Source organism: Cebus imitator, unplaced genomic scaffold (genome assembly GCF_001604975.1).
Source record: "Cebus imitator isolate Cc_AM_T3 unplaced genomic scaffold, Cebus_imitator-1.0 Scaffold129, whole genome shotgun sequence".
NCBI lineage: Eukaryota > Metazoa > Chordata > Mammalia > Primates > Cebidae > Cebus > Cebus imitator.
The window spans coordinates 2,041,685-2,053,347 of NW_016107444.1; the positions used below are offsets into that span (position 1 = coordinate 2,041,685).

The 11,663-nt window shown below is 44.5% G+C and overlaps 1 protein-coding gene across 5 annotated transcripts in view; it reads left to right on the forward strand.

Annotated features, from left to right (window-relative positions):
- The first annotated feature begins 3,139 nt into the window (after positions 1–3,139).
- The window catches only part of MAST2 (microtubule associated serine/threonine kinase 2), a 250,465-nt gene continuing 241,941 nt past the window's right edge, over positions 3,140–11,663 (forward strand). For all 5 annotated transcript variants that reach the window (XM_017540865.2, XM_037742875.1, XM_017540867.1 and 2 more), the window contains exon 1: positions 3,140–3,616. In XM_017540865.2, the coding sequence (XP_017396354.1) occupies positions 3,440–3,616 (177 nt within the window). In that variant the 5' untranslated portion in view covers positions 3,140–3,439. The remainder of the gene's footprint in view (positions 3,617–11,663) is intronic.

Below are 11,663 nucleotides of genomic sequence, written 5' to 3' on the forward strand. Positions count from 1 at the left end.
AAAAAAAAAAAAAAAAGAATCTGACTGTATTAGTTTTGTATTACCATGTAATACAGACATATAATTACCACAAACTTAGAAGCTTAACATAACATGCATCTATTATCTCACAGTTTCTGTCTAGATATATCTTAGCTGGGTTCTGTGCTTCAGGGTCTCATCAGGCTTCCACCAAGTTGTGTGGGCTGTGTTCCCATCTGGGTGCTCAACTGGAAAAGGGCCTGTTTCCAAGCTCAGTCTCAGTTTTGGGAGAACTCATTTCCTTCTGGTTATAGGATTGGACACTTCAGAGTTTTTCATTTTGTTTTGGGGTTGTTGGGCCTGAGGCTGTCCTAGAGGTTGTCTGTAGTTTTTTGCCACATGGACCTCTCCATAGGCAGTTCAGAGAATGACACCTTGCATTGTCAAGGCTATTAGGAGTGTGAGAGTGAGTCTTCTAGCAAGACACAGTCTTAGGTAGTGTAACATAATCAAGGAAATGATATCGCATTACTTTTGTTGTATTCTATTGGTTGGAAACAAGTCACAGGTCTCATCTACATTCATAGGAAGGGATTACACAAAGGCGTAAAATACTGGGAGCAGGTAGAGCAGGAGGAGTAGCTGAGAGTCTTTCTGAGCAATGACTCTCGCAGTCCCAATATGAAAGATGAGAAGGTAGAATGGGCTTTGGTCTTTAAGTTACCAAAGCTGAGTCAGTGGATTCTCTTGCCAGAGACTGTGTTGATCTGTAATGGTGATACGACTGTGAAAAGAAGGTTAGAATTACTTTGCAGGAGTGCACAGTAGCAGCACAGCACATTGCCTGGTGTTTGTGATGGCAGTCCTGAGATTGTCCCTGATGTGGAGTCTGTGGGGGCTTCTTGTTTCTTGCCAGTTTCATAAGCTTTTTTCTCCTATCTGTGTTTAGCTCTGTGATCCATTCTACGTAGGCTTCTAATAAATCACCCCTGAGGCTTAAGATGGTCAGAGTGTGTTTCTATTGTTTGTAACCAAGGACGTGACAGACCCTGTACATGTAGCTGGTATAATAATAATTATTATTATTATTTTAAAGACGGGGTTTCACCATGTTGGTCAGACTGGTCTTGAACTCCCAACCTCAGGTGATCCACCCACCTTGGCCTCCAAAGTGCTTGGATTACAGGCATGAGCCACCATGCCCGGCCATAGCTGGTATAATTATAAGTAGTTGTCACAGCATGGATTAGTAAGAGAAGGAGAGGGAGGTAGAGGCCAGATTTGGATGGTCTTGCCTGCCATAGTTAGTTTACACTTCATCTTGAAATTCATTTAACTGTTTTAAGCAAGTGAGTAACATATAGAAAGATTCTTGTGAGGGCTTTTTGAAGGATGAGTTTGAAGACAATGAAACTGGGTATAAGTGAACCAGCTGGAAGGCTTTCCCAGTCAAGTAGGTGAGGGAAGATGAGACTTGACGTGGTGCCAATGGGATGGAAATAGGAGGCAGATTGAAGAGATAGTGAGGTTATAGAGGCAATAAGACTTGTTCATTTATTGGATGTGAGGGAAGGAGGACAAGGACAGAGTCCAGGATGATTTCCAGGTTTCTGGTTGAGGCAACCGGATGGGTAGTGAGAAACTGGGATAGGGAATTGAGGAGCAGGCTGGTGACAGGCTGTAAATTACATTGGTTATATGTGTCCTCTTCTCCTCCCAGAAGGAATCCATCACTTTTTCCACTTTTATAGGCATTTCCACACTGTCTTACTGTCCGGATCTGACAGACCTGGGTTTGAGTCTTGGCTCTGCACTTATAAGCTGTGTGATATTGAACATATTATATAACTTGAGCCTATTTCCTCAAATGCAAAATGGAAATACAACTTACCTCTTGTGTGTATATGAATTGAATGCATACTGTGTGGTATCCAGTGGGTACTCCATAGTGTTGGCTAGATTTTTTTTGAGATGGAATCTTGAACTGTTGCCCTGGGCTGGAGTACAATGGTGCAATCTCGGTTCCTTGCAACCGCTGCCTCCAGGGTTCATGCGATTCTTCTGCTTCAGCCTCCTGAGTAGATGGCATTACAGGCTTACACCACCACACCTGGCTAATTTTTTTTTTTTGTATTTTTAGTTGAGATGATTTCACTATGTTGGCCAGACTGGTCTGAAACTCCTGACCCTGTGATCAACCATCCTCGGCCTCCCAAAGTGCTGGGATTACAGGCATGAGCCACCACGCCTGTCTAGTGGCTATTATTACTACTCAGAAAAGGGTCAGGGAGGAGGCCCAGGACAAGTGGGTGAAGGCTTTAGGCAAGGCTTCTAGGTCAAAAGAGGAAAAATACAACATGTGGCAGACCAGCTGAAAGCCAGAGGGAGGCCAGGACTGAGCTACCACCACATGTTGCTGAGCAGATGAGTAACTGCAGGCAGCAGGTCAGGCTACCCAGGCCATAGCAGACTGGGCTGGGCTCTACACGATGACTTCATTGTATGCCTTTTTTGTCCTCCCCTTCTTCCAGAAGGAATCCATCACTTTTTCCACTTTCATAGGCGTTTCCACACTGTCTTACTGTTGGGAAAGAACAGACACGGTGGAAAAGAACAGAAGAGCCAGAATTCCATCTAGTTTGATCTCTGATTTGCTGAGTGACCTGGTGCATTTCATTTCGCCTCAGTGTCCTTATCGGTAATATGAGAATGCACAGATTTGCCTCCTAAGTACGATGTGAGAATTAGGTGAGGATTAGCAGGCACTAAATAAAAAGGCATGCAGTAGCGTTCTATTCTTTTTTGTTGTTGTTCTACTCTTAGCAAAGATATCATTTATAATAGCGTTTTATTCATTAATTGTGTTATTTTGTCTCCTTCCTGCTCCTGGCCCCTCTCCGCCTAGTTCCTTGAGGTCACTGATCTACTCGAATTCATTTTTGGGTCCTCAGCGCTGAGCTTGGCCCAGCACAGTTTCATGAATGGATGAATGAAAGAATCAGTGGGAGTCCGCAACCGCTGCCAGCGCGCCGAGAGCCCCGCCCCCTGCTGGTCCTCGGACAGCGCGCCAGAGCCACGGGCGGGTACTTCGCGACCGTTCGCTGGCGCGTGCGCGGGAAGCGGCGCGCGGCCGGAGGTGGCGGGCGGGCTCCCGGTGCGCGCGCGCGAGGGGCGGGGCCGCCCGGAGGCGGGCTGGAGGCAAGCGACTCAGCCGGCGGCTGGTGACCGGCCCAGCGTGTGCCGGGTGGGAGAAGGCGAGGCGGCGGCGATGCTGTCGCTTCCGTGAGGAGCGCCAAGGAGGTCACGGCGCCCGAGGCCCCAGGAGGCTCGAAGGCGCCGCGGGCTGGGGTCGGTGGCTTCGGGTGCCCGCCCGGCTATGGTGGCCGCGGGCGGTGGTTGGCGCGGCTGCCCTGCGGCCCGGGGCAGTGCGAAGCCGGGACAGTCGCGGCCCTGACGCCCGCGGGGCCCAGCTGCAGATATGAAGCGGAGCCGCTGCCGCGACCGACCCCAGCCGCCGCCGTCTGACCGTCGGGAGGATGGAGTTCAGCGGGCGGCAGAGCTGCCCCAGCTCTTGCCCCCGCGCCGGCGAGCGCCGCCCGGGAGGCCGCGGCTGGAGGAGCGGACCGGGCCCACGGGGCCGGAGGGCAAGGAGCAGGTAGGGCGGGTTGTGATCAGGGAGGGGGAACCTGAATGGAAGCCGTGGGGGAGGGGATCTCCAGCTGGAGGACTGGGGCTGGAGCGCTGGAGGGGTGGGGTCTGAATAGTTCGCGGGGAGGAGTGGGAGGTCTGGGGAGGCAGAGAAATGGGGAGTGGAGAAAAGGAAGTGGTGGCCTGGGGTTGAATTGGAAATGGGAGAGTAGAAGAATGAAAAATTGGTGCAAGGGGTACTCAGGGGTTTTAGTTGGGGCGAAAGGACGCAGGAATGTGGGCTGTGTGTGTGAGCTGCAACGAGTAGGCTTACTAAAGAGACATTGAGGACTTATCCATAGGAGTAGTGTAAGATGGGGAAAGTCAATTTGATATAGTGTTATTCTGTTTCCTAGAGGTTGTCTTTAAAATTATAAAAACGGATGACACGCCCAAGCATTCTCTGATTTGGCCATCATTATGCTTTTGTACCAGTGTGTTCAGGATTATTGTTAAGGCTCCCTTTACTAACCATCTATTTCACAAGAAAGCACTTGAAACACCTACGTGTGAGCAATCTTAAGTCCAATTTTGTGAACAGAATTCGCAGATCTAGGGTTTGCCTTTTAGTTTATGACTGAAAACACATTATTGGTAAAACACAGCAGCATACAAATATTCATGGAGTTTCCGAATGAACAGGATGTGTTTATATAATTTATTAGTCAAGAGTAGGTGTACTTATGAGTAGGGGATAAAGGTCAGTTTTATCAGGTAGGAGAAGCTGCCACTAGTAGCGATAGTAAGTTTAGTGAAAGGAGAATAAGTGATCCTTGGTCTTGTTGGGTTTACAGAAAAGTGTTATGTGGTAGTGAACTCTAGTTCCTCCTCCGCTTTCTTTTTGTTCACCTCTATTCAGGACCCTAGTGACTTCATCCTTGAATGTTTTAAGACTTCTTATAGGTCTCTTATCTCTTTCCTCTCAGGTAAATTAGCATTTTCTTTAGACATTTTTTTGTTTTTTTTGAGACGGAGTCTGGGTCTGTCACCCAGTCTTCAGTGCAGTGGCATGATTTCGTTTCACTTCAACCTCCATCTCCTAGGTTCAGGTGATTCTCTTGCCTCTGCCTCTCCAGTAGCTGGGATTACAGGCGTGCATCACCACGCTTGGCTAATTTTTTTTCTAATTTTAGTAGAGACGGGGTTTCACCATGTCGGCCAGGCTGGTCTCCAACTCCTGACCTCAGGTAATCCACCTACCTTGGCCTCCCAAAATGCTGGATTATAGGCATAAGCCACCATACCTGGCCCTTTAGACGCTTTTAAAATTAAATACCATGCTAGGTACCTAGCCCTTGGACTTTTGCCTTTTGTACTTCCACCTCTTATTCCTCACTGAGCCCTGAGGAGACTGCAGACTGCACCATTGACCATCTCTGCTCCTGCTTCTGGCTCCTGAGCATTGTCCTCTTGCTGTAATTTACTCCCCCATGTGCCTAATATTTGTCTTTTACATTCTCTACAGTATCATCTAGTCAAAACTTGTAAAATGAACTTCAAGTCCAGATCCTTTCCTGTCTCGATTTACCTGGTCCAGTTGACCTTACTGCATATTTCACGAAAAAGTTCAAGATTACTCGATTTTTTCTTCCTCTTTATTTTAGGGTTTTTGTGTTTCCTCATCCTTAGCTTCAGTCTCAGAGAAAGAAGTACTCATCCTCCTCTTCTAGGCTAACTTCTCTACTTTCGTCTTTGATTTCATCCTCTTTTGTTTGCTTTAGACCCTTGTTATTCTCTGTTTTATATCACAAATAAAAACAAAGCAATGTTTGCCTGAATTGTGTAACCTACCCAAACTACTTTGTTATCTCTTCTTTGTTTCCCCAGCAGCCTTCTTGAAAAATGAGTTTGTATTCAGTCTTTAAGGTCACCAAAACCTTTTTTTGTGTGGCATTACTTTTTTTATTGAGGTTTGACAAATCAAAGGTTCATTCAGTCCATGAAATATTACAGAATGAGTATCTGTGTGATCACAACTCACATTGGGATGGAGAACATTCCCATTACCCTAGAATGCTCCCTGTGCTTTCTCCTAGCACTGCCCTTTTACAGATATAACCACTCTCTCCACATGTGTCACTAGAGATTTGTTTTAAACTAATACTTCATATAAATGGGATCATAGTTTGTACTCTTTTGTGACCCAATTCTTTCATTCAGATCACATTTGAGACTCATCCATATTGTTGCTTGTAGAAACAGTTCTTTTTCATTGCTGTGTAATTTTCCATTGTGTGAATGTACCGTGATGGTTACTAAAACTTATTTTTCTTTTTGAGACAGAGTCTCACTCTGTCACCCAGCCTGGAGTATATTAATGCAGTCATAGCTCACAGCAGCCTTGAACTCCCAGGCTCAAATGATCCTTCTGCCTCAGCCTCCCAAGTAGCTGGGACCACAGGCATGATGTACCATCATGCCTGGCTAATTATTTATTTATTTTTATTTTTGAGATGGAGTCTTGCTCTGTTGCCCAGGCTGGAGTGCAGTAGCACATTCTCAGCTCACTACGACTTCTGCCTCCTGAGTTCAAGTGATTCTCCTGCTTCAGCCTCCCAAGTAGCTGGGATTATAGGTATGCACCACCATGCCTAGCTAATTTTTATATTTTTAGTGGAGATGGGATTTCACCAGGTTGGCCAGGCTAGTCACGAACTCCTGACCTCAGATGATCTGCCTGCCTTGGCCTCCCAAAGTGTTGGGATTACAGGCGTGAGCCACCATGCCTGGCCTAATTTTTTTATTTTTTGTAAAGGTGGTGTCTTACCATGTTGCCAAGCCTAGCCTTGAACTCCTGGGCTCAAGTGATTTTCCCCTGTTGACCTCCCAAAGTTCTGGGATTACAGGCATGAGTGCCTGGCTTGTTTTTCAAATTAAAATATAGTACATGGGCCGGGCGAGGTGGCTCACGCCTGTAATCCAAACACTTTGGAGGCCACGGCGGGCGGATCACCTGAGATCGGGAGTTCAAGACCAGCCCGACCAACATGGTGAAACCCTGTCTTTATTAAAAAAAAATATATATGTGTGTGTGTGTGTGTGTGTATGTGTGTGTATAGTACATGGCTACTTGTGAAAAGTTTTCATTGTGAAATAGTTACAGAGAAAAATATGTAAAAGTCCTGGGAACCTTTAAATGACTAAATCTGATAGTCTTATTCCCTCATCTTCTCCGACCTCTGTGAACTACTTGTCACTGTTGATTGTGTCTTCCTTCTTGACATTTTTTTTCTCTTTTTTCATATTATTATATCCATTCTGTTACTGCTTCTCTGACTGCTCTCTTGTGTGTCTTTGTCTGTTTTCTCTTCCCGTTCCCTAAATGTTCCTTGAGGACATGTCCTCTGTCCTTAGCTTGATCCTTTATTGTACTCTATTTGGTAGGCTCACCCTATTTGTAGATGCTGAGGACGCAGAACAAGGGTCTGCAGTCCTCTTTATGGCATTGTGTCACAGAACATCCTTGTAAAGTGAGCTGAGTCTCTTTAGGCATAACCTCTTTCCTTAGCTCTGCATTTCCATTTTTGTACAACATTTCCACCATAGACTCTCATCATTTGTGTTCTTTTCTTTTCTTTTTAACTTTTTTTTTTTTTTTTAAAAGACGAGGTTTTACCATGTTGGTCAGGCTGGTCTTGAACTCCTGACCTCAGGTGATCCTCCCACCTTGGCCTCCAAAGTGCTTAGATTACAGGCGTGAGCCACCACGCCAGGCCTATTTGTGTTCTTAACATTTGTGATTTTTATTTTTTTTGAGACTGGGTCTCATTCCGTCACCAAGGCTGGAGTGCAGTGGCGCGATCTTGGCTCACTGCAACCTTTGCCTCCCAGGCTCAAGTGATTCTCCTGCTTTAGCCTCCCGAGTAGCTGGGATTACAGGTGCCTGCCTAATTTTTGTATTTTTTTAAGTAGAGACAGGGTTTCACTGTGTTTGCCACGCAGATCTTGAACTCCTGACCTCAGGTGATCCGCCTGCCTCAGGCTCCCAAAGCACTGGAATTATAGGTGTGAGCCACCACCCCTAGGCTAACATTTGTGATTTTCATAATTTGATAGTGACTTTCAAAGTTCCTAACTTGTAATCTATGATTTTAGAAAGGCAAAAATTTTTATTGTGTGTGTTGAGGCTGGTTGAATTCTATTTATTTGGGTAGTAAGAGCCCAACTGATCAGCAAGCATCTACATCTCATACATGACTTTGTTTTCCCTTTCTCATGACATGGAGCAGTGCCTGTTATACCTTATATTATACTGGTATTTAGGAATAAGTTCTTATCAGGATGTAGGACTTGGATCTCCAGAAGGTCAGTGGTTTACTGTATCATTAAAATAGAAAAGCATAGAGTTATTTCTCTGTTGAAATGTATTTCTCTCTTTATCTTTCCTTTTTATCAAACATGAAATTACATCCATGAACTTCTTTTTTTTTTTTTTTTTGAGTTGGAGTCTCGCTCTGTCACCCAGGCTGGAGTGCAATGGTGCGATCTCGGGTCATTGCAGCCTCCAACTCCCAGGTTCAAGCTATTCCCCTGTCTCAGCCTCCTGGGTAGCTAGGATTACAGGCGCATGCCGCCATGCCCACCTAATTTTTTGTATTTTGGTAGAGATGGGGTTTCCCTGTGTTGCCCAGGTTGGTCTTGAACTCCTGAGTTCAGGCAATCCACCCGTCTTGGCCTCCCAAATTGCTAGGATTACAGGCGTGAGCCACTGCCCCGTGCCTGCATCCATGATATTTTACTTATCACTCTCCTTTGACTCTTAGCCAGCCTGGCATTAGGTTCTCCTGATACTACCTTAATGAAATCTTTTAAACCGTTATTCCCATTGTCAATGTATTTATAAGCTTTAGTCTTCATTCTTGCAGTATCTTAATAGTATTTTCTCAGTCTTCAGTCTTAACCTCTAACGTATTTCATGTTCTATTAACAAAAGATTGGAACTCATTGCCTCCCTGGCTAATAGTAATTGCTGTATAAAAATTTGTTAAATGTTCATTTCATTTCTCTATATTCATATGCCTTCATTAGCTTCTTATTACCCATGGAATTAAGCCTGAAGACATTCAAGGTCTACTTGATACTTAGTACTTTTTTTTTTGAGACAGAGTTTTGCTGTTGTTGCCCAGGCTGGAGTGCAATGGCACAATCTCAGCTTACCACAACCTTCGCCTCCCAAGCCATTCTCCTGCATCAGCCTCCCAAGTAGCTGGGATTACAGGCATGAGCCACCATGCCCGGCTAATTTTGTATTTTTGGTAGAGACAGGGTATCTCCATGTTGGTCAGGCTGGTATCGAATTCCCAACCTTAGGTGAATTTCCCGCCTCGGCCTCCAAAAGTGCTGGGATTGCAGGCATGAGCCAATGTGCCCGGCCTGCTACTTAGCACTTCTTGTTAGAAGAATCAAAGTTAGGTGCCCCTTCTCTTGGTTTCTTAGGACCCTCAGCTTTTCTCGATCATGGCATACATTATTGAAATTATCTTGTTTCTCTCATTAGTAAGTTCTTTGAGACTCAGACTGTCCCATTTACTACTGAATACCTAGGGCTTAGTATAGTATTTGAAACATAGTTATTTATTTATTAGAAACATAGATATTTGCTCAGTGAGTATCCTAATTGATTGCAAGTCAATCAAATGAATTCCTCTGAGGCTGTCTTGTTCATGGTATCGTCAGCCTCTAGTATTTTAACTGGTATGTAATAGGCATTCGGTAAGTATTTGTTTATTGTTAGGCACTTTGTTATACTCTAATTAGTCATCAGTTTGAAAAGCTCTTTATTCTCTGCCTCTGCCTATTAAAATTCTACTCAGGTTTCCAGGCCTAACTCAAATGTGACAGAAACTTCTGTGAGGCCAGGTGTGGTGGCTCATGCTTGTAATCCTAGGACTTTAGGAGTTGAGCAGGTGATTGCTTGAGCTCAAGAGTTCAGACCAGCCTGAGCAACATGGTGAAACCTCCTCTCTACAAAAAATACAAAAATTAGTTGGGCTTGGTGGTGGGTACCTGTGGTCCCAGCTACTTGGGAGGTTGAGGTGGGAGCCCAGGAAGTCAAGGCTGCAGCATGCCAAGGTCGCACCACTGCACTCCAGTCTGGGTGACAGGGTGAGACCATGTCTCAAAAAGAAAGCAAAACAAAACAAAAACAAAAAAAGAAGCTTATCTATGAATTTGTTTTTCCACATGGGATCCTTGGAGGATCCTTGATTGGGCTTCAGGAAATCTGTGAATGTCCTGAAATTCCAATTCTCAAAATTCTGTGGTTTAAAAAGGGAAAGCTTAGGTTCCAAGAGAGTAAGTGCAAAAATGATTGGAAAACACATAGTAAGTATGTGCTTAGTAAGTAGTCTTATCTCACTTTGTTTCTGCAACACATTGTTTGATCCATTCCTGGACATAAAGTAGATGCTGAATAAATATTTGCTGAATGAAAGGATGAGCCACCAAGCCTGGCATGGTGGCTCACACCTGTAATCTCAGCACTTTGGGAGGCCAAGGCAGGCAGATAATGAGGTCAAGAGACCAAGACCAACCTGGCTAATATGGTGAAACCCTGTCTCTACTAATCATACAAAAAACAATTACCCAGGTGTGGTGGCACGCGCTTGTAGTCCCAGCTACTTGGGAGGCTGAGGCAGGAGGCTGAGGTTGCAGTGAGTCAAGATCGCGCCACTGCACTTCAGCCTGGCAACAGAGGGAGACTCCATCTCAAATAAAAAAAAAGGGATGAATCAGTGTTTTAGCACTTTCATCCTTCTGTGTTCATTTGTATTATTTCATTTCTGCTTTTAAGTTGCATGTTACTGAAGGTAAGAACTATGTCATCTACTTGGATAACTGTGGTATTTCTAGAAAAAAAAAAGAAAGAAAAAGGAACTATGTTATCATTTTATCTAGCAGTGCAGAGCCAAAGGCTTTGCTCACAATAGGTGCTCAGTAATTATTGAATGAATGGAGAATGATTCAAATATTTTGAATTCTGATAATTTGAGTAATAATGGTTGTATAATAGGAGTAGACAAGTAAAGGAAATAGAATATTGTTGGGGATGGGAGAAGATGAGTTCAATTTCCAAAATACCCTCAGTATGACAGAGAAATTAAAAAAAAAAAATGGAAATCAGCACATCTTTCCTCTGCATTATAAGGTTAGTACATTGGGAAAACATAGGGCAGAAAGCACATAGAAGGGAAGCTGCATAATGTGTATAAGGAACTATAATCAGTTTGATATTGCCAGACTCAGAGCTTTATGTTGAAGGCATAAATGCTAGGTTAGAGACTAACGAAGACTTGATTGTAGAGGGTCTTTAGTATGATATAAAAGGATAATAGGCGGAGTATGGTGGCTCACACCTGTAATCCGAGCACTTTAGGAGGCCGAGGTGAGCAGATCACGAGGTCGGAAGTTTGAGACCAGCCCGACCAACATGGCAAAACCACGTCCCTACTAAAAATACAAAAATTAGCTAGGTATGGTGGCACATGCCTTTAATTCCATCTACTTAGGTGGCTGAGGCAGGAGAAGTACTTGAACCTGGGAGGCGGAGGTTGCAGTGAGCCAAGATCGTGCCACTGCACTCCAGCTTGGGCAACAGAGTGAGACTCTGTCTCAAAAAAAAAAGGATAGTAAGCACGGGAGCAGTATATTTGTGTTTTAGTTGGATTGCTCTGGCATCTGTGTGTAGGATAGGAGCCAGGACATGTTTGCGCCATGGGCATTGAAAAATATTCTGAGTTTTTAATGCAAAAGTTTATCAGACCTCCTTTCCCTCTTATCCAGAGTATGGGTAAGGGGTAGCTCCTGAAAAGCTGTTAACTTTGAAATACATAGCTTCATTAAAAGTACTGGGAGCGGAGAGCCTACAGTGGCTGAAGCAGGTTGGCAAATGTTCCCTGATGAGGGTAGGACACATGTGCTTACAGAGTTTTCCCATCTTTGTTCAACTGGATGTCTCTTGGCCTAAAGATCAGTCTATAAGCATTTTTTTTTTTTTTTTAAGGCCCATACTGGCT